The following is a 20,269-nucleotide window of genomic DNA, read 5'->3' on the forward strand; positions in this document are numbered from 1 at the left end:
TAACTAAATATTCTTTACAAAAAACTATAATCAAACACAAATTCATCTTCAATTCCAACTCTAATAGTTGTAAAAAAATGATTTTTTTTTAAAAACAAGTTTTTGGTCAAACGCTGAAAAGTGAAAAAAGTGAAAAAAAATTCCGGAATAAAGTGCATAATTCTTATGGTCAAACGCCTACATAGGCCACGTTTGTCCATAGATACCAGAAAAAATTCATTTTTTTTTTGGAATTTTAGAGTTAGAGTTGGAGTTGTGTTTGACCATAATTTTTTAAATTGTAGTTTTTGGTGATATGTAGTTGTAAAAAAGTGAAAAAAATATTTTTTTAAAAAAATAAGTTTTTTGAGTTTTTGGTATTCCGGAATACAACTTCAAGTTGTATTCGGAATTTTCATGGCCAAACGCCGATTCCGGAAAAAAGTGAAAAAAAATTCCGGAATAAAGTGAATAATTCTTATGGCCAAACGGGACGGTGCCGTTTGGCCATAAAAATTATTCACTTTTTTCGAGTTTTTTTTTTCGCTTTTTTCACTTTTGGGCGTTTGGCCATAAATATTTCGAATACAACTTGAAGTTGTATTTCGGAATATCAAAAACTCAAAAAACTTGTTTTTTTAAAAAAAATCACTTTTTCACTTTTTTATAACTACATTTTCACCAAAAACTACAATTTCAAAAATTATGGCCAAACACAACTCCAACTTCAAAAATTCCAAAAAAAAGTGAATTTGTTTTTGGTATTTATGGCCAAACGCCTACTATATTTCACTAAAAACTACAATTTCAAAAACTATGGCCAAACATAACTCTAACTCCAACTCCAAAATTCTAAAAAAAGTTAATTTTTTTTTGTATCTATAAATAAACAGGGCCTAAAATTTTAAATAAAGTAAAAAATATTTAGTTTTCATGGACAAACGCCTACTAAGTATTATAATTCCATCGTGGCCCTCTATTAATTGTCTGTTTCTCAGCTTTGTCTGCATGTGAATTCTGTCAACCTTTAATGCATGGTTAATGCACTCCTCGTTTTTCAAAATCCCAACCATGTGCGTCGATTAATACTTTATTCATTTAAAATTACCCCTGAACTTTAAAAAATAGTTTATTCATACTCTTGATTATACTTTAGGGTCAATTATATCCTTACAGTTATACTATGGGGTCAATTATACCCTTATGTCTAACTGCTGCCACGTGGCATCATCCCAGCCCTTCAAAATTATTTACCCTCAAATAGTTTTTTACCCACTAAAATAACTCAACTCGACCCGATTTTTTTTTCCAGCAAAAATAATACGGATAATTTTTCTAGCAAAATAAAATAAAAATAATTTCGTATTATTTTTCAAAGTTCAGGGGTAATTTTGGCCCTTTTCCGTTCTATCTTATCTTTTACTCTGCTTAACAAAGATATCTAACGATCTTCATCATAGCAATATTTGATTTTGTTAAAGGTTCATTTTATTAGCACTTTTTTTTTTGGTGGAATATTAGCACTTCATTATTATATTGAACTAGCAAAAGTATATTTAAAAAGATTATTGTAATGAACAAATTATTTTACATAAGAATCTAGTAGCTCAGTTGATTGGCTACCTGAACTTTCACTTTATTTGTGAGAGTTCGAATCCCCACGTTGTAATCCCCTCCCCTATTTTTTTTATTAAAAAAACTTGTTTTACTAAAACGAAAAATGTCTTAAAATAAGTTTGATTTGTCAATCAAATTACTTCAATTTTTACTTTTGCAGAATCAGTTGCACTACATATTTAAGCTAGCTTGAAGTATTATTTCTTTTCGAATTGCTATCTTCATTCCTTTTATTCGTCCTTGTTGTATTTACCTCTCATGTCTTTTGAATTTTATTGGATGTTCCTAAAAAGACTTTCTTTGATATATATATATATCAAATCTATGACCAATTTTTTGAATGCTATCGGAAAAAGATTGACCTTTGTAACACATATTCAAAATCATGTTAAAAGTTAAAACATCACTTTACAAATTTAGGAGTTTGAGAAAATATAAATGAATTAAATTTAATATATTATCAGAGCGTACGTGAACAAGTGCTAATCCTTGCAGTAGAAGAGACTGTGTTAATCTTTTCGAATTCAATAAGGTCCCTAAAGTCGGAGAGATACCAATTACATATTCAATGTTTGAGACTAGTTTCAGAGAAGCCCTTGACCTTCTCGTCCGTGTAATTTCTACTCCCTCCGTTTCCTTAATTTGGCACTTCGTTTAAGAAATCATTTATTAGGAGATTGTTTTATTAAACTCCCCATATTAATTACTCCCTCTGAGTAAAAAACTATTTGTACACCCCTTAAGAAAATACTAACTCCTAAACTAAAATAAGTAATTTGACTAAACCGCTCTTAATTAAATATATATTGGAATTTGATCACAGAACACTTCGTAAAGGTAAATTTGAAAAATAAGGTTAATGTTGTCTTGATTTGATAAGTGAACACTTTTTTTATTCAAGAAAATAAGGCTAAGTGGATACTTTTTTTACGAGTACTATACTTTAGAAGACGAAATTTGATTATAAGTACACTGTAAAGCTACTTAATGATAAGGAAGCGACCTAGGAAGCAAAGATTAGAAATTACTCAATCTTATATAACTATTTTATTTGTGAAATTCATCGAGCAATTGGAATGAAAATAAAAAAAACCATTACCATTTCATAAAACAAATCTTATATTTTTGTTTTTATTTCCTCTTATTATTCACAATTTTAAAAGACAGGTAGCCGCAAAATTCGAACTCAAATACAGTTTCTCCCTTTCCTATATCACCTCCCCGCCATTTCTTTTCCCCAAAAAAAAAAAAAAAAAAAACCACTTCTCATTTTATCATACCAAACTTTCTCTTTCTTACAATTTTTTGCTTCTTCAAAAATCAGACAGAATTTTCCAATTTATTTCAATTGATTATCCTTTTAATGAATGAAAAATGTGCAGATTAAAACAAGGGAACCCCAACAATGTATTCATACACATCTTTTTATCCTTTGCAATTTTGCTTGTTATGGCGAATTTTGCTTATGGGCAGCAAACTACTAGCAATAATTCAATGGGGATGACACTAGTCAAGAGTGTTCTTGCTTCACGTATCAAAAATTTGTCCACCATTATGACCAAAAATTTGAAAGGCCAAATGGATTTTTGCATCGAAAATGTGTACGTCATTATATTTGTTCTCTCCTTACTTATAATTTATAAATTGGGGTTCAATGAACGTAACTTTTTGTACATGCATAACTTGCATAGGATCACGGTACATTAAATTCTCTGTTAATTATGCTTATATGTAATAGAAAATTATGCCTCAAATCCAAATTAGTTGTGGTCGGCTATATAAATTCTCTCCGACGCCCTTTTCTTTTTGTCAATAATAAAAAAAATTCTTCTTTTTTAATCATAGTAGCAGAAATAATAATGGTGTGATGCATATGTAGTGCCATAAAGAGCAGATTCTTCTGCTCTTCTGTTATTAAATATACTCGAATGAGTAAGATATGGTGAAATTATCATATATTCTAGACTGAGAGGAGCAATAAGAAGTTACTCCCCCCGTCCCAATTTATGTGGCATCATTTGACTTGGCACGGAGTTTAAGAAAGAAAGGAAGACTTTTGAAATGTGTGGTCCAAAACAAGCCTTATATAAATGTGTGGCTGCAAATCATCTCGTAAAGTTAAATTATTTCTAAATATAGAAATGTGACATTTTTTTTGGGACAGACCAAAAAGGAAATGGTACCACATAAATTGGGACAGAGGGAGTCGTTTTTAAAGATTCTGCAAATAATCTTGTGGTATAGGGGAATGTAATTGGTTTTCTTCTCGTAAAATTTGTTTCATTTTTTGTGATTGTTTTGATGATTCAAATCTATGGAGGGTCACTATTAGAAATAGAGGTTTTTCCCACCGACATTTAGTGGGAAATTTGTGCTACAAAACATGATTTTCCCACCTCATTGGGAAAACGCATGGTGGGAAACAAATTCCCATTGAAACGCTGGGAAACTTCTTAATTTTTTCATGTGAAAACACTACTATTTAGGTTTTTCCCACCGACATTCAATGGGAAATAGCCACTGAACATTTTTTGGAAATTCAGTGGAAAATAGAGATTTTTTGGTAGTGGGTAACCATTTGGTGTCAGTTGATAACTTTTGATTATGTTACAGAGACAAAGAGTGGGATGCTGCTTTCAATTTCTCCGATAACTCAGGCTTTTTGGAAGGGTGTCTTAAACAGACAAAAGGTATGAGGTGCTGGATAAAATTCTCCGAAACACTCACCTTGCCTTGTCGAGCTTGAAATTTGCTTGTGTAGTTCATAAGGGTCCATCTGGATTACCTTTAAAATCTTTCAGAATGATGTTACTATATAGGACTACAGTTTCTGATCAATTACTTAATACGTCTTTTTTCATTTTGGCTCGTTGGCTGAAATTAATTATGGGCGCTAGTCAAAATTTACAAAACCTATACACTGATTATGTATGTTATATGTACATTCTGTGTATACAATATGTATATTATATGTATATTTGTACGTAATATGCTAAACCTATACATTTACTAGCTAATATTCTCTTGAGCAACCAAAAAGTTAATTATTCCTCCATAATAGGCCTTTTCTTTTTGGTAATTTGAATAATTGATTCACTTTTCTAGTGAGTAGTTATCAATTTCTGCGATGCAATGGAGTTGTTAATGACATTTTGTTAAGCTCCCTTCTCATCTTTCAGTCTTTATATTCACAATGTGTTTGGTGGCCTGATAGGGGGTGTTCAGCAGCGCTTATGTACTGTAGCAGAAATAAAGTTCTACTCTACTAGTTTACTGGAAGTGGCGGATGAAAGTGGAGCAGCAAGAAGTTCTAATTACCTGAGACCGAACAAGAACTGTAATCTATCATCATGGATTTCTGGATGTGAGCCAGGTTGGGCTTGTAGTGCTGGAAATGACACGAAAATTGACTTTGAAAATGATAAGGAGATTCCATCTAGAACTCTAGATTGTCAATCTTGTTGTGAAGGCTTCTTCTGTCCTCATGGTCTCACCTGCATGATACGTAAGTATCTGGATTCTGGAAGTTAACAATGACTAACAAGCTTATGCAGTTACTGAAAACTTGTTTGTTATCTGGACTAGTTATTTATCTCAAATCAGTTGATCAGCAACCAAAATTTTGGAAAAGCTCAAAAAATTTGATTTTTTTTTTCTTGAGCTGCTTGGGTTCATTTGCTGTCTCTAAGGTCCAACAGCAAGCTATGATATTTGTTAGACCTTTCTGATTATTCTTTTTCTTTTCCTTTTTATTCGTCTGTTTGTTTTGGTTTTCCAATTATTTAGCTCGAAGCAATTGATCATAGCAAACCACAACCTATAACTGCTTAAAAGATGAGCCAATATGTACACCTATTTAATTTTCATCTTGAGCTGCTTTATGCATTTATTTGCTCTAAAAATTAATCAAAAGCTGTGACATTTAGTATAACTTTCTGATAATTCTTCTTTTTTTCCCCTCTTGTTGATTTGTCTTTTTTGGTTTTCCTTTTCTTCCCTCGAAGCCTGCCCGATGGGTGCTTATTGCCCTCTTTCAAAACTCAACACGACCACTGGTATATGTGATCCGTAAGTTTCATATTTCCTGCTGTAGTTGCTGTTGTTTTGTTATTATCGTTATTATTATTATTATTATTATTATTATTATTATTATTATTATTATTATTATTATTATTATTATTATTATTCTTTTTACCTACACAAACACACATTCACTTTCTTGTTCTGATATTACCTGCCTGAAAATATGCAGCTACCGCTATCAACTTCCTCCTGGAGACGCCAATCATACTTGTGGTGGAGCAGATATGTGGGCTGATTTTATGAGTGCTACTGAACTTTTTTGTTCAGCAGGATTTTACTGTCCAACTGCTGTCCAGAAGATTCCTTGCAATAAAGGGTATTTATTTTTCTCCCCAAAAAGTAGCTCATGTATGCTTTCCCTTTTTCCTTTGCAAGTTTAGGCAGCGATGACATAATGTATTCTACAGCTAATTTATGCATTTTTCAGATATTACTGCAGAGCTGGTTCAACAGAACAAACAAGTAAGTCTCTCTCTTGAATAACAGTCAGTTTTATTTCAGTATTGAGTTGCTTTCTATATTGGTTGCTTATATTATATATGAATGTCAGAAAATGAATCAAGTTTGATGTTTCTAGACACATAGTACTGGTGAAAATCACTTGTCAAATCTCTTCCCATTTGTTGTCTCAGTTCACTATATATTTCTGAAATAAAGAAGAAAAAAAAGTAACAATATTGTTGGGGACTGTGCAGCTTGTTGAACCAATATTGTTGGGGAGATGACAACATGCCTAATTTGGATCTGAGTATCCAAGTATTTATCTCAGATCCAAATTAGGCATGTTGTCATCTCAATGATTGTCTTTCCTTAATCTGATGTCTACCATATCAATAAGATCAAATAAATTGAAGATATAATAATAATGGCTGGAAAGATCCAGGACATGTCAGGATGTGAAAATAATTGATCTACTTCGCACACTTCAACAACTTGCTTCGAATTCTTTCTCCTAAGAGGGTGGTTTATTAGAGCTCCTTTAGCTGTCGTGAGGTTAGAATATCTTCTTGTTTTGAAGCATATATTATTTTAACTTCAAGACAATACCACTTGTTTTTGCTGCTGCATTTCCAGTTGACAAAATGGATGTATATTAAGTAAGAATTTTTGCATGTGATATTTTGATAATTGAACATGCCAAATTAAAAAAAAAAATGTGTAACAGTTATGTATTCACACGCAGGCTGCTATAAATTTGCAACTTGTGAACGTCAGACTGCAAACCAAAATATCACTTATTATGGTATCATGTTGTTTGTAAGTGGTCATCTCATTCTTAAGTTATCAATGACTATCGATTTAATTGTTGTGCTTATGAAAATATTAGTTGGTTAGCGTTGCATGTCTATGCATGTTTTATTTGTTAGGCTTGAAGTGGGTGCATGTGGTTCATGCGAAACTGATAGAAAGAGAAACCACAAGGGGAGATTTATATCTTTCGGCTCACCAATTCATTTGAGACGAGGGAGGAGTGGGAACAGGATATTGTATCTTCCGTCTCAGGTTGACCATTTCCTTTTAGAAGAGGGAAAAGGGGAAGGGAAGATCAAGATAATCCATCTATCCATCTTTCGTTTCGCTTACCATTTCTCTTCATAAGCAGGAGGAAAGGGGAGAGATACAACTGGACATAATTTGATATCCTTCTATCCCAATGGTGGAGTATTGAAGCACTAAAACCACACAAACAACAAGGAAACACGTACCAAGATAATACATCTTGTAGTTGCTTCTCTTCAAATTTTCATCTTCGCAAGTTACAACTAGCAAGAGGCTTCTGATAAAATAGTTTTTTTTTTTTCTTCTTTGGAATTCTTTTCATTCAAGTAACTTCAATTATTGGGAATATTTCCCCATTGAGACATCTGAAGGAACTGTTAAAATAGAGGAAATAAAAGATAGTACTCCAATTGGACTGGTTGTTGACAATATACAAGAGACTCCTTCTATAAGAGTTTAGGCTACAAGAAATAAGAAAATTTGGAATACATGAATAATAAGTGAGGAAAATTACCTAGACTCTGATATTCCTAATCATAACATAATTAGAACTTAGAAGAGACCAAGAAGACCAATGTTGTAACTATGATTATAATAAAATTAGAAGAGACCCAGAAGAGGTGGCGTCACCAATAGAGTTACAAGAAATAGAGAAGACCAATAAAATTATGAAAAGAAGGAAAAATATAGTCCAGATAGGCGACATAAGCTGTCTACCAAGTAACTACTTGCATTTTTATCAAGATCCTAAAAGTTATGATGCTATCTTAAGCTAGACCAAAGAGACTGAGTGCTTCTATTGAATTGGTTATAGATTATATACAAGAGTACTCCTTATTTAGGAGTTTCGGCTACTAGAAGTATGGTAAGTTAGGCTAAATGAATTAGGGAAAGTTATCAAATAAGGAAAGTTACCTAAATACCGAGGTTTCTAACTATTACATAATTTGAGTGAATATTCTATACTGTTACCTCAATATATTCTAATACCTTGACTTTCAACAGAATCAATGTTTGACCTTTTAGTTTCTTGGTGATTCATCAGAGGATTTGTCATCAACTATGGATACAGAATCTAGTACATATTTCATTATAATACTGACATTCAGACTACATCAACTGAGCCATGTGAATACAGAGTTGTTTGGGCCTGGTATTATGCAATGGATGTCTATTTGGGAGCTGTAATTTGGAGGTTTTGTGTTAATGGAACTTCAAAATGTTCTCTTAAGTAATTATCTAACAGATTCTCCTTTTATCTGAAAAAAAAAAATGCTGTATCCTCAGATTTGCATACCTTTTCATTCTGTAGAGATATTGGATTTCTAATATATATGGTTTTCTGTTCAAGTATTTTTCCACAATCAAAGATACACATATTTGTTATTTATACAGACGTAAGATTCAGATTTTACATAAAAAAATTCTGAACAGGTTTTTTCATTTTCAATAGGGTGCAATCATGCTTATACTTCTCATTATATACAACTGTTCTGACCAAGTTCTGAGCAGTAGAGAACGAAAACAAGCCAAGTCCAGAGAAGCCGGTGCAAGAAGTGCAAGGGAAAGTGCTCAGGCACAAAACAACTGGAAATCTAACCTTGCTAGCATGGGGTCTCAATTGTCGAAGACATTCTCCCGTAGAAAGTCAACAAGGCAGGACGTGCAGAAGGATAGTGATCAATTTAAACCTGGTAAAGATTCTGGCTTGCCCTTGCCCCCAGGTATGTCTCAGGCAAAAGCAAAGAAGCAACACAACCTCAAGAAGATGATCAATGCATCTGAAGAGAACCCTGATAGTGAAGCTTCCAACATTGAAACTGGGGATAAAAAGTTTAAAAAGGACAAGGGTAAACAATTACATTCAAGGACTCAAATTTTTAGATATGCATATGGGCAAATCGAGAAAGAAAAAGCTCTGCAGGAGCAGAACAAAGATATGACCTTTTCTGGAGTAGTCAACATGGCAAGTGAGTTTGAGATAAGGCCCAGGCCTCCTATTGAGATTCACTTTAAAGATTTGACACTAACTTTGAAGGGGAAAAACAAACATCTATTGAGGTGTGTAACTGGGACATTATCACCTGGCCGTGTTTCTGCTGTTATGGGCCCATCTGGTGCTGGAAAGACAACATTTCTATCTGCATTGACTGGAAAAGCTGCAGCAGGGTGTACTACAACTGGTTCCATTCTCATAAATGGAAAGTCTGACTCTATTCAGTCATACAAGAAAGTTATTGGCTTTGTTCCTCAAGATGATATAGTGCATGGAAATTTGACAGTGGAGGAGAATCTTTGGTTTAGTGCTCGGTGCAGGTATGCCACAATAGCTTTGTTACTATTCTACCTAAAGCTTAGTTATTGCTGACTCAATATCTTCCAAGTTGCCATATTTCCTGAACTTGAAGTAGTTGTCGATTTCAAGTCGAATAGTGAATCTTTGACTTTTCCGAAAAAGTTTGATTTTGTTGTCCGCATGTTCTGAAAAATATGTTTGCAAGTTACCAAATTTCAATTCTGTCTTTTTGCATGTTCCTTCATACCACGAGTCTTCTATTTCAGAGGTTATAGAGTCCAGTAATTTGGTGTTTCCAAAAAGTTATGCTTTCTTTGTCCTAATTATTGAATTGCTGCATGATATATATGGTTATGTTAGAAGCAACTCTCAGATGCTTCTTAACTCCATGTTTTGCAATGGATTTTTTAAAGTACTCATTTTGAGGGTCTGAAATCTATGCACTTCACGGTATTTGAAAAAAAATTAGGAAACAAAAGAACTAAGTGCCTGTTTTTATTATCTGGAAAAGAGTTAGTCTTGCTTCTTGTTTCTGTTTGTTGCAGTTATATTTCTAGTTTGCCGCTACTTGCTTCACATTATTCTTATCTGCTCGTCAATGTCCAATCGTTCTTCCAGATTGGCTGCTGATTTGGCAAAACCAGAAAAGGTTTTAGTTGTTGAAAGAGTCATAGAGTCCCTGGGATTGCAACAGGTGAGAGATTCTCTTGTGGGGACAGTGGAGAAGCGAGGCATTTCTGGGGGTCAGAGAAAGCGAGTAAATGTTGGGCTCGAAATGGTTATAGAACCTTCTTTGTTAATTTTAGATGAACCAACTTCTGGTCTGGATAGCACTTCATCTCAGTTATTGCTTAGAGCACTTCGTCGTGAAGCTCTTGAAGGAGTGAATATATGCATGGTGCTTCATCAACCAAGGTAATGTTTGCAATCATAGTTTCTTCTCTTTGGTCTTCCAATCAAAATGCTGATTGTACTATATATTGGAATGTCTTCCGATATAACAACCGAAATACTTGGTCTGGAAACCTGAAGCATGGTAGTGAAGAGGTTTCTAGCAGTAATAACAAAAGGAATTTTGCTCTCCGTTCCTATATTCTCAAACAACATTCTGACTTTGGGTCTCATCTTATAGTACTTCTTTATTAATTCTGTTTCGAGAGAGGCTAGAAGTAAGAGAATAACATATCTATAGCTAGATTTTCTCACAAAGTCATTTCTTAATTTCACATTCACATATAAAATACAACAACAACATACCCAGTGTAATCCCACAAGTGGGGTCTGGGGAGGGTAGAGTGTACGCAGACCTTACCCCTACCTTGGAAGGTAGGGAGGCTGTTTCCGAAAGACCCTCGGCTCAGGAGAAAGCATGACAAAAAAGTTAGACAGGGATTGAAGAAAATTAAGAAGCCATGGCAAAATAGTATAGATAAGCACTATGAAGAAAAGTAACAGTAAATGCAACAAACTAATATGATAATCGAAGTACCAGAGATAGCAAATAGTAACAAGGAATCGAAGGATAGGAAACTACAAAGGTAATACTACGCCTACTAGTATAAAAAATCTTTGTCACTTTTTGTTTGTAGAAGTAATAGAATAAGTTATATTTTGCTAGATTTCGTAACAGATAGTTGTTTGTTAATTGCTGATCGCCATCCTTGATTTATTAGATTAATAGTCCTGCTCTGTATCTAATTATAAACGTGTTAGCCAAAGTTGTATTCTCCTCACACTAAATGACAGAAAATTTCTTGTTTCAGCTATACTTTGTTTAGGATGTTCGACGATTTTATACTTCTAGCTAAGGGTGGCCTTACAGCGTACCATGGACCAGTATCAAAAGTTGAAGAGTACTTTTCAGGACTTGGAATCAATGTCCCAGATCGTGTTAATCCTCCAGATCACTTCATTGATATTTTAGAGGGAATTTATAAACTTCCAACAAGTATAGGAGTAAGCTATAAAGATCTTCCTCTTAGATGGATGCTTCATAATGGTTATGCAGTACCACCAGACATGCTAGGTTCTTCGGGATCAGCAGCTTCCTCGGCTGGTGATAATTCAGCTCACGGAGGAAGTTCTGCAGCTATTGGTCCTGATCAATCTTTCGCAGGAGAGTTATGGTCGGATGTCAAATCCAATGTTGAACAGAAGAAGGACCATATACAGCATAGACTTTTGTCATCACATGACTTGTCGAACCGGAAAACACCTGGTGTCCTACTCCAATATAGGTATTTCCTTGGAAGGTATGACTCGCTCCCTTCATTTCCAATACTACAATTTTTATTTATTTATTAAGATATATGCTAGCAAGCTCAGTCATGTATTTTGTTCTTCAATTCCTGTGTTAGAATATTTTGAAGTTGTCCAGTGTGATTTTCCATAGACTATATATATTTATGTAGTAGCTAACATGTCCAAGAGCCTGACAAGCAGTTTTATAAATATTATGAGGTATTTAAGTCAGAGTTTATGAGGAAAATATGTGCACAGTATGTTCTTTGCTTTATGAATATTTCAAGTTAATCTGTGATATTCGATGAATGGCATCTACTAACAATTTAGTACTGCAATGTCAGACTCGGCAAGCAGCGACTGCGGGAAGCGAGGATACAATCTGTCGATTATCTTATACTATTACTTGCTGGGATATGTTTAGGAACACTTGCTAAAGTGAGTGATGAAAGCTTTGGGGCACAGGGTTACCTTTACACAGTCATTGCAGTTTGTAAGTTAAAACTTCGAGACACCAGATATACACTTGTCTTATTTTGCTTCAGCATGTACAATTAGTAAAATGACATTTAACTTGAAGTCTAAGACAGTTAAATTTTTACTCACACTTCTTGAGAGAGAAATGCCAAAAAGGAAGTTTACAAGTTTTATTAGGTTCAAAAAATTTTGAGTTCTGCTTGAGAAATTTGCAGAACACAGATCATGATTTCTCGTAGCAGTTTATCTCTAACTCATCCCAAATAACTCCACTTCTTTCTTAATAATTTTAAAGGGTTTTTTCAAATACAATATATGCTGCACTTGGAGATTAGCATAGTGTGTAAATTATCATATCAAGCTGGCCAACTCTTTTCTAGTTGAATAAAGTAGTTCCTAGCTTGCTGTTTGTTTGAACTTCATTACTATTCACATCATTATTACTAACAGAGACATAATATCCTGAATCTCAAAAAGGGAAGATACAACGCAAACTGATATAAGTGCTAAAGTTCCATGAATTCTAAAGTCGCAAGTTTAGATTAAAAACTTGGATTAATGATTAAGCATGGTATCTGTTGCTCTAAAAGTATGTCTTGTCTACATGGTAGAAAACCATGGAACTTTTAAAAATAAATTGTGTATGTTAGTTCCTTCCTTTGTGAAAAGATTTTAACTGAAATCCTGCAATTAGCCTTTTTCATATGTGCTAAAACCTTGTTCTGATCTAACATGATGTTTATTCCTTACTTCCAGCTCTCCTTGGCAAGATTGCAGCATTGAGGTCATTTGCTCTAGATAAAGTATACTACTGGAGAGAGAGTGCATCCGGCATGAGCAGCTTGGCTTACTTTATGGCCAAGGATACACTTGACCATTTCAGCACAATTGTAAAGCCTGCAGTTTATCTATCAATGTTCTATTTCTTCAATAATCCAAGATCCACTATTTGGGATAATTACATTATCTTGCTTTGTCTCACATACTGCGTTACGGGAATAGCTTATGCTTTGGCCATCTACTTTGAACCTGGTCCAGCCCAACTGGTGGGTGTTTTGGACTTAAACAGTGATATAATATGAAATCTTTACTGTGATTCTATACTTAACAAACTAATTTTGTCCGTCAGTGGTCGGTGTTGCTACCAGTTGTTTTGACTCTCGTTGCAAACCAGGATGGCGACCCACTTATGGCAAAAATAGGCGATTATTGCTATCCTAAGTGGGCTTTGGAAGCATTTTTGCTTGCAACAGCTAGAAGGTATGGTACATCCTTTCCCTCTTTGTATCTAATATGTCAAAATGGCTTACTCCTCTATTGTTTATGATCAGCTTGTCATTAACCATCAGACATTAGTCAAATGCTTCTGGTCTTTGGCACTTGGCACTAAAAAGGTTCTTAAAGCCAAATCTGAACAATGTTAAAGAAGTTGTTCAAGCGTAAAATTCCTGCTCTTTTTTTATTTATTTTGGTTGCAGGTACTCTGGTGTGTGGCTGATCTCAAGATGTGGTTTACTAAAGTCAAGGAACTATGATCTTAATGACTGGTATTATTGCTTGCTATACCTCATCCTTGTGGGCATTCTCAGCCGCTGTGTAGCATTCTTCTGTTTGGTGATGTTCCAGAAAAAATAGGTCTTCCCTGTTCTCTTACTTCATTGCTTGGCATTCTAGCACAACCATGGAAGAATGCAGGTTTGCAGACTTAATTGACATAATGTTGGGTCCCTAATCAAAAACCATTGTACAAGAACTATGTATACGAGTATACGACTGTCTTCTCACCACAATGTAAAAACAGTAAATATGTTTGTGGTGGCAACTGCAAGTCAACAATTTTTGTGTAAATGTACATATGAGCTATATAAGTTTAGTTTCTTTGGAAGTGGTGTTACCTTGCTTCCAGAATCTTGTAATTAGCTATGATCCTTCAAGAGAAATGGCAGAATGCTGTCTTGACTACTGTACTCAATTTTTCTTCCATATCCTTTGAAAGTTGACAAGGAGATCATTGTGCAACTACTGCTCAGAAACTGGAGGGACAAAGGTACCAAATATTAATGTGAATTCTGGAAATACTATAGCTATGCTGCAAAACAATAATGCAAGAGCTGGGGATGTTGCACAAAAATTAGTAACTAGTGTAGTTATAGACAGCACATTTTGTAAACCACCGCCCCCCCCCCCCCCCCCCCAATAGCATGGTATGGTCATTGTTTCAGAAAAATATATTGCCTGTAATGGCAGCTATTTCTGGAGCCAAAAGGAAATAATTGCCAATCTTCCACACTCATTGGGTTTAACTTGAGTGCTTGTGAAAGCAATAAGAATTAGCAAGTTTAATTGAACAAATGGGAAAGGGTTTATTTTATGGATGGTCATCCAACTTTAAATTATTACACCAAAGTTGACTTTAAACCCTTTCCAGCAATCTTCATTCACATGATTTTAGGTATACCTCGTGTTTCGTTTTACATGGTCAAATCAATTCAGAAGGCCTTTCATTTCCTTATTATTACGACACTGATCTATGAATACTGTGACACTGTGTTGTCCTCAAATTCAGGCCATTCGTGGGGTTTGGAAGTTCTCTCTTTTTTTTTTTTTTTTTTTACGAGTTAACTGATTTCCCTTTTGACTAGCTGAATTTCTTAGTCACCGATTTTTATAATAATAAAAATATCATTATGCCAAAAGTGCATCCACTGTCACAACAACGTTGAGGAGGTTGTTGTCTTGTTGATACACAAATAACATCACTTTTCCCATCCTCTTTTTTTCACTCTCTTTATTTTACTCATAATAATATCTAGAAGACAGTATAATAGGGAGAAAGAAACACATCATGAAGTGGGTCATACAAGTAGTTGATGGAATAACAACTTTTTGTTGTTATTTTCTATGGTAAAAAAGGTTAAAGGGAATAACCTAAACCTTTTTCCCACTGCAATCACATGGAATATAGATTCGACGAGATGTCCAAAAGTTAGTTTGATTTATAACTATTGCAAGATTCTCCCCTCATACATCACTAATGAAGTCACCAATAAAAGTATTTAGGTGTTCGTATTACTGAGCGCTTATATTTCATTCTTTTAGTTCTGATATAATGATAAAAATAAACAAACTACCCATTCTATTAAATTAATATCCTGATTTCAGTTGTTTTAAGGATGCGTTCTTTTTGTAAAAATAAGACATCAGACGATGGTATCTACACTCAAAACAATAAAAATTCAATTAATGACAACAGATAACTATGATTTTTATAACTTTATCAGTATCTAATTGCAACTGCACGTAACGGAGATACTAACACTCAGATTAAGAAATTAGGTACTTTACCTAATCTTGAGTTAATTTTTATGTCAAAAGACTATAAATTTTCTCTTTATGTATGCCTATGATTTCATCGACTTCCTTTTCTTATCATTTAATGACATTTTTGACATTGTCTGTCATAGCATTTAACTGTGTTGTGAGTATACTGTAGGGATTGAATTTTTAACATGAAATCTTTGAAAAAATACGAACTAAATGTCACTGTATGCACTTTGATAATGACATCAAACTAAAAGACTCATATGCTGACTTTTTTGTGCTCAAAGTATTGCATATTGGATCTTTTTTCTTTTTATTTTTGGCGGATTGTTCTTTACATCCATTAGAGTTCAAAGTCAACGGAAGACCCTCCCTCAAACTTCAAACCTACGTATTGAGTGAATAAGGAGATCTTATGGGTTATTATTTATTTGGGTCCGGTTTAAATGATAGAGCGGGTTTAAAAAATGATTTCGAATGTTTTGGGGGATAATTTCCATCAAGACAGAGATATATTTGAAAACGTTAACGATGAGAGGGATATTTTTTACCTAAGATAAATTCGAAGGATATTTTTAATCCTTTTTCAAAGTAGAGGGGTATTTTTGACCTTTTTCCCTAAAGATAAAGCAATGCAAATGCCAGAAAATTCTTTGGGCGTATCCAATTAAAGGTAGGCGTGTTGATCAATTCCAAAACTTTCAAAGCTTAGATTCAAGTAAAAGACTTCCTCAATTACGCCATGTCATCTAGTAAAAAACAAGTGCTACTTTATTTACCATTGTCATCTTGATCAATTCGAGAGATTTTTCATATGCCAATGAAGTTTATTTAAAGACAATATCTTACATGTAAAAATTGCATAAAAAAATACTACTACAAACTACGAAGTTTAAAAAAGTTCAAACTAAACTATGGAATGTCTTGTTGGTCTATGATGCAAAAAGTAAGACTTGATCCATCAAACAGTTCAAAGAAATTAGACATGACACTAACGTCCCTCCGTATGGGCACCCACTTTACAAGGATTCTGTCCCCGGTTTCTGCGATTAACTTCAACGTCAACTGGTGGCCATATTAACAGAATAGGTTGGAGAAGATATTATATTTTCCGGAAACAAATTAAATATGCAGCTACAGTATATCCTCCTAAAATGACCATCTAGAAAGACCCAACTATTGTATGTTAAAGAAATACTCTAAACCTTAAGCTTAACTCAACATTAAAAATTATACTCCTTTCGTCTCAAAATACTTGTCACGTTTATTGACTAATTTACGGAACTAAATTGATTTAATATTTTAAAATTAAAATTTATATATTAACAAACTATACGTAAAGTAATATAAGTTGCAATATTGAATGTTAGTTAAAATTTATATATTTTGACTTTCGATAAGTTAAACGTGACAAGTATTTTGAAACGAAAAAATAACTCATTAAGTGAGGATCAATCAAAATCATTGAATGAGATCTTCCTATCCTAGTGAGCGGATGTGGGACTCAACAGTTGCAAATGCATCTTCCGATATATTCTTTGCTTCGACTCTTGTTCATTTAAGTTATTCTTTCTATTTCATTTTACGCAATAGTATTATTTTATTATTAGTCTGTTTAAAAGGCATCACATATTTTAATGAGAAGAACAAGGAGTAGGATCTTACAAAGGTTTGAAGGAAGGGTAGTAATAACAAACACGAAGCAATAACCAGAAGCGGTCAACTAATAAAAGGTCATTTCCTAGTTGGTAGACTCCTGTCATTTTCAACATCAACCTTTATTACGAGTCCCTTCGCTTTTTTCCAGGATACAAACCCAAACTGCTAACCTCGAAGCATCTGCTATACCCCACACTTCCTAATTTATTAAGCCGCTACTCACGCCTACCTTAAGTTTAATTCGACTAACGAATCATTAATTTCTTAACCTTTCCCCTTTCATCATTCATCACCAATTCTTTGACTCGGTTTTCGTACTGCTCCTTTTCCTTTCTACCCAGTCCATTCAATCCCCAGTTCATCACATCATTCAATTCAAAACCTTCTCTCTTTAACTATATATGTCTCGTGAAGTTCCACTGTTTTAGAAACCTGGTTCTAAGAACGTAGCAGTATGGACAAAACTTAAGTAACATACCTGAATGTCATACGAATCAGCTTCTTTGATTGATTTCCTGATTCGTTTTTTCCCGATTGGTCATAAGAACCAGGTTCTTTGACTGATTTCCTGATTCTTTTTTCCCGACTGATATGATTTTCAGTAGATAAACGGTAACCAAATTCTCCAAAATCCCCAAATTTTCATCCCATTCTTTATGTGTAAAAAGAAAATGGCAGTTAATGCTGCACAACCCGTTTCAACAACCCCAAAAAGATCCTCTAGACCAACACAATCTCAATCTTCAACATCTTCTACACAACCACCAAAATCCCCAATTTCTCAACCCGGCCCATCAAACAGCAGCAACCGGGTCAGTTACGCATCCAATTCAGGCTCCGAATACCGCCTCGACACCTCCGTAGCAACCACATCAGTTTCCAGCCAAGCATCTCTTTCCAGCTTCCGAACATCATTACCTGATAATCCACAAGTCTACGATTTCTCCGATATCCGTGCAGCCACTAACAACTTCCTTGCAAAGCGCTACTCCTCCACGTCATCATCCCAATCATGGCGATGCACTCTCCATGGCAAAGATGTAATTATCTTCCAGCGAAGAATCCACAAATCAATGGAGAAATCTGAATTAAGAGCGAAATTATCAGTTATTTGTAGAAGTCATTATAAAAGTATAATTAAACTTCTCGGCGCATCAATTTCCGGTGATCACATTTACTTAGTATACGATTTCGTTATCGGTTCTAACCTTTCTCTATGTCTCCGAAACCCTAGAAACCCTAGCTATACGATTCTCTCCACTTGGATGTCTCGAATGCAAATCGCTGCTGATGTAGCTCAAGGCCTTGATTATATACACAATACTACCGGTTTGGAGATAAGTCCAGTTCATAAATATGTAAAGAGCAGTGGAATCATCGTTACAGAGCCTTCTTTTAACGCAAAAATTTGCCATTTCGGAGCGGCAGAGCTTTGCAGTGTAACCCAGAACAAGGCCGTGACAAACGTCGGTGAGATAGGCGAGGAGCTATCGGCTAGTAAACCTCGCGAGTTTGAAGGTATTCTTAGGGTTTTTATCCTTATTTTTTTTTACTATTATATTTGAGTAAATTTATAATTTTACTGAAAGGAAATTCTTTTAGCTATTCGTTAAATTTTTTGGACATCTAGATATTTTTTTCACCACTAAGACACATTAGCATTTAAAATGTACTCGTTTAGAGATTTTGTTTTGGCCAAACCGTATTTTAGGATACTTTTCTTTGTATTCGATTTACCATAGTTAGCTTCCGCATGATTTCCTGATTTTTACAATCCCAACAGGTGTGAGAGGTTACATGTCGCCGGAGTTTCAGCTGACCGGAGTAGTGACACAGAAATCCGATGTGTACGCATTTGGAGTTGTTTTATTGGAATTATTTTCCGGGGAAGAGCCTGTGAGGTTTAAGTACGACAAGGCAACTGGAAATTACAGTAAAATATCGGTGATAGAGACGGCGAGGCAAGTAGTTGATTGCGGTGGCGATGACGTGGACAGGCGGTTGAGGAATTGGGTGGACCGGAGGTTGAGTGATTCGTTTCCGGTTGACGTGGCAAAGAAGGTAATTCGATTGGCGTTGGATTGTTTACACGTGGAGCCTGATGATAGGCCAGATATGCGCCGCGTGGCGGGTAAGATATCGAAGTTGTATTTAGAGTCTAAATTTTGGTCGGATCGGGTCAAAATGCCCACAGAGATATCCGTGTCATTAGCAGCTCGATGAGATGATTGATTCTTTATTTGAGGTGAAATGTACTTTTTCAAGAGAATATAGTTTGGCACAAATCCACCAATTATTTTAAAGGAGAATATCTTTTAGGCTGCTAATTTTGTCATTTTTCAATTATGATTGTGACGCAACTGGTAGATGATATGGTATAATAGAAAATTAGATGCAAGATAATGAAGGAAGACATAGAACAAATATTTTATAGTAGTGTCTTTTAGTTGACCCACATTATGAATGTTTATTTATTGCTATACTATTTTAGTAGTACTAAATTGGATGATTTCTTTTTGTAATTACACCAAGGACGGGGAGAGGAAGGTTGGTTGGCCTTTCCACTTTAACGGTACAGTCATGAAATTTACCAAGTGAGCTCTCAACCCCTCATTTTATGAAAGATAAAAAAGTTATTAGTAAGATCAAATTGGTAATTTTTATTATTAAGGAAAACAAAAGTTTCAAAGTAATCATCGCAATTTATGACATACTTTTTGTTTTGTACTACCTTATTTAAAATATCTTAACAAAAAATTTTCATTTTTATTCTTATAGTTTATAATCACATATGTATTATGATTCGTTTTGTATCATAAATTTTAAATATTTTTTCTTAAATTTTATGCTCAACTAAATACTGCCATGTAAATTGGGGCGGCGGCAATACTAGTTTTGTATGAACCTTCTCGGAGAAAAGAAGAAGAAAAAGTAGTAGTATGAAATAGAAATAGTATTTTTCAATTATTGATTGACGTGACTGACAATCTGGCCTATTGATAAGTTTTTTTCATTTTATTTTTCACTCAATAAATTATGAAAATAAGAAAAAGCAAGCCCTAGCCCCTAAGTGAAGGTTAGATATTATTTTTCAAC

The 20,269-nt window shown here is 34.4% G+C and overlaps 2 protein-coding genes across 2 annotated transcripts; both read left to right on the forward strand.

Moving 5' to 3' along the window:
• Positions 1-2,631: 2,631 nt before the first annotated feature.
• LOC132604774 (ABC transporter G family member 28-like) lies at positions 2,632-14,370 on the forward strand. Its single transcript, XM_060318251.1, has 14 exons — positions 2,632-3,197; positions 4,210-4,286; positions 4,811-5,101; positions 5,601-5,664; positions 5,849-5,995; positions 6,107-6,141; positions 6,863-6,936; positions 8,633-9,495; positions 10,094-10,390; positions 11,239-11,727; positions 12,061-12,209; positions 12,950-13,239; positions 13,323-13,453; positions 13,672-14,370. The coding sequence occupies exons 1-14, from the start codon at positions 2,971-2,973 to the stop codon at positions 13,826-13,828; spliced, it is 3,291 nt and encodes a 1,096-aa protein (XP_060174234.1). The 5' UTR covers positions 2,632-2,970; the 3' UTR covers positions 13,829-14,370.
• Positions 14,371-17,413: 3,043 nt separating this feature from the next.
• LOC132604790 (lysM domain receptor-like kinase 3) lies at positions 17,414-19,500 on the forward strand. The gene is made up of 2 exons (XM_060318252.1): positions 17,414-18,691; positions 18,957-19,500. Exons 1-2 carry the CDS (start codon positions 17,830-17,832, stop codon positions 19,394-19,396), a joined length of 1,302 nt encoding a protein of 433 aa, XP_060174235.1. The 5' UTR covers positions 17,414-17,829; the 3' UTR covers positions 19,397-19,500.
• The last annotated feature ends 769 nt before the right edge of the window (positions 19,501-20,269 follow it).

Source organism: Lycium barbarum, chromosome 1 (genome assembly GCF_019175385.1).
Source record: "Lycium barbarum isolate Lr01 chromosome 1, ASM1917538v2, whole genome shotgun sequence".
Lineage (NCBI taxonomy): Eukaryota > Viridiplantae > Streptophyta > Magnoliopsida > Solanales > Solanaceae > Lycium > Lycium barbarum.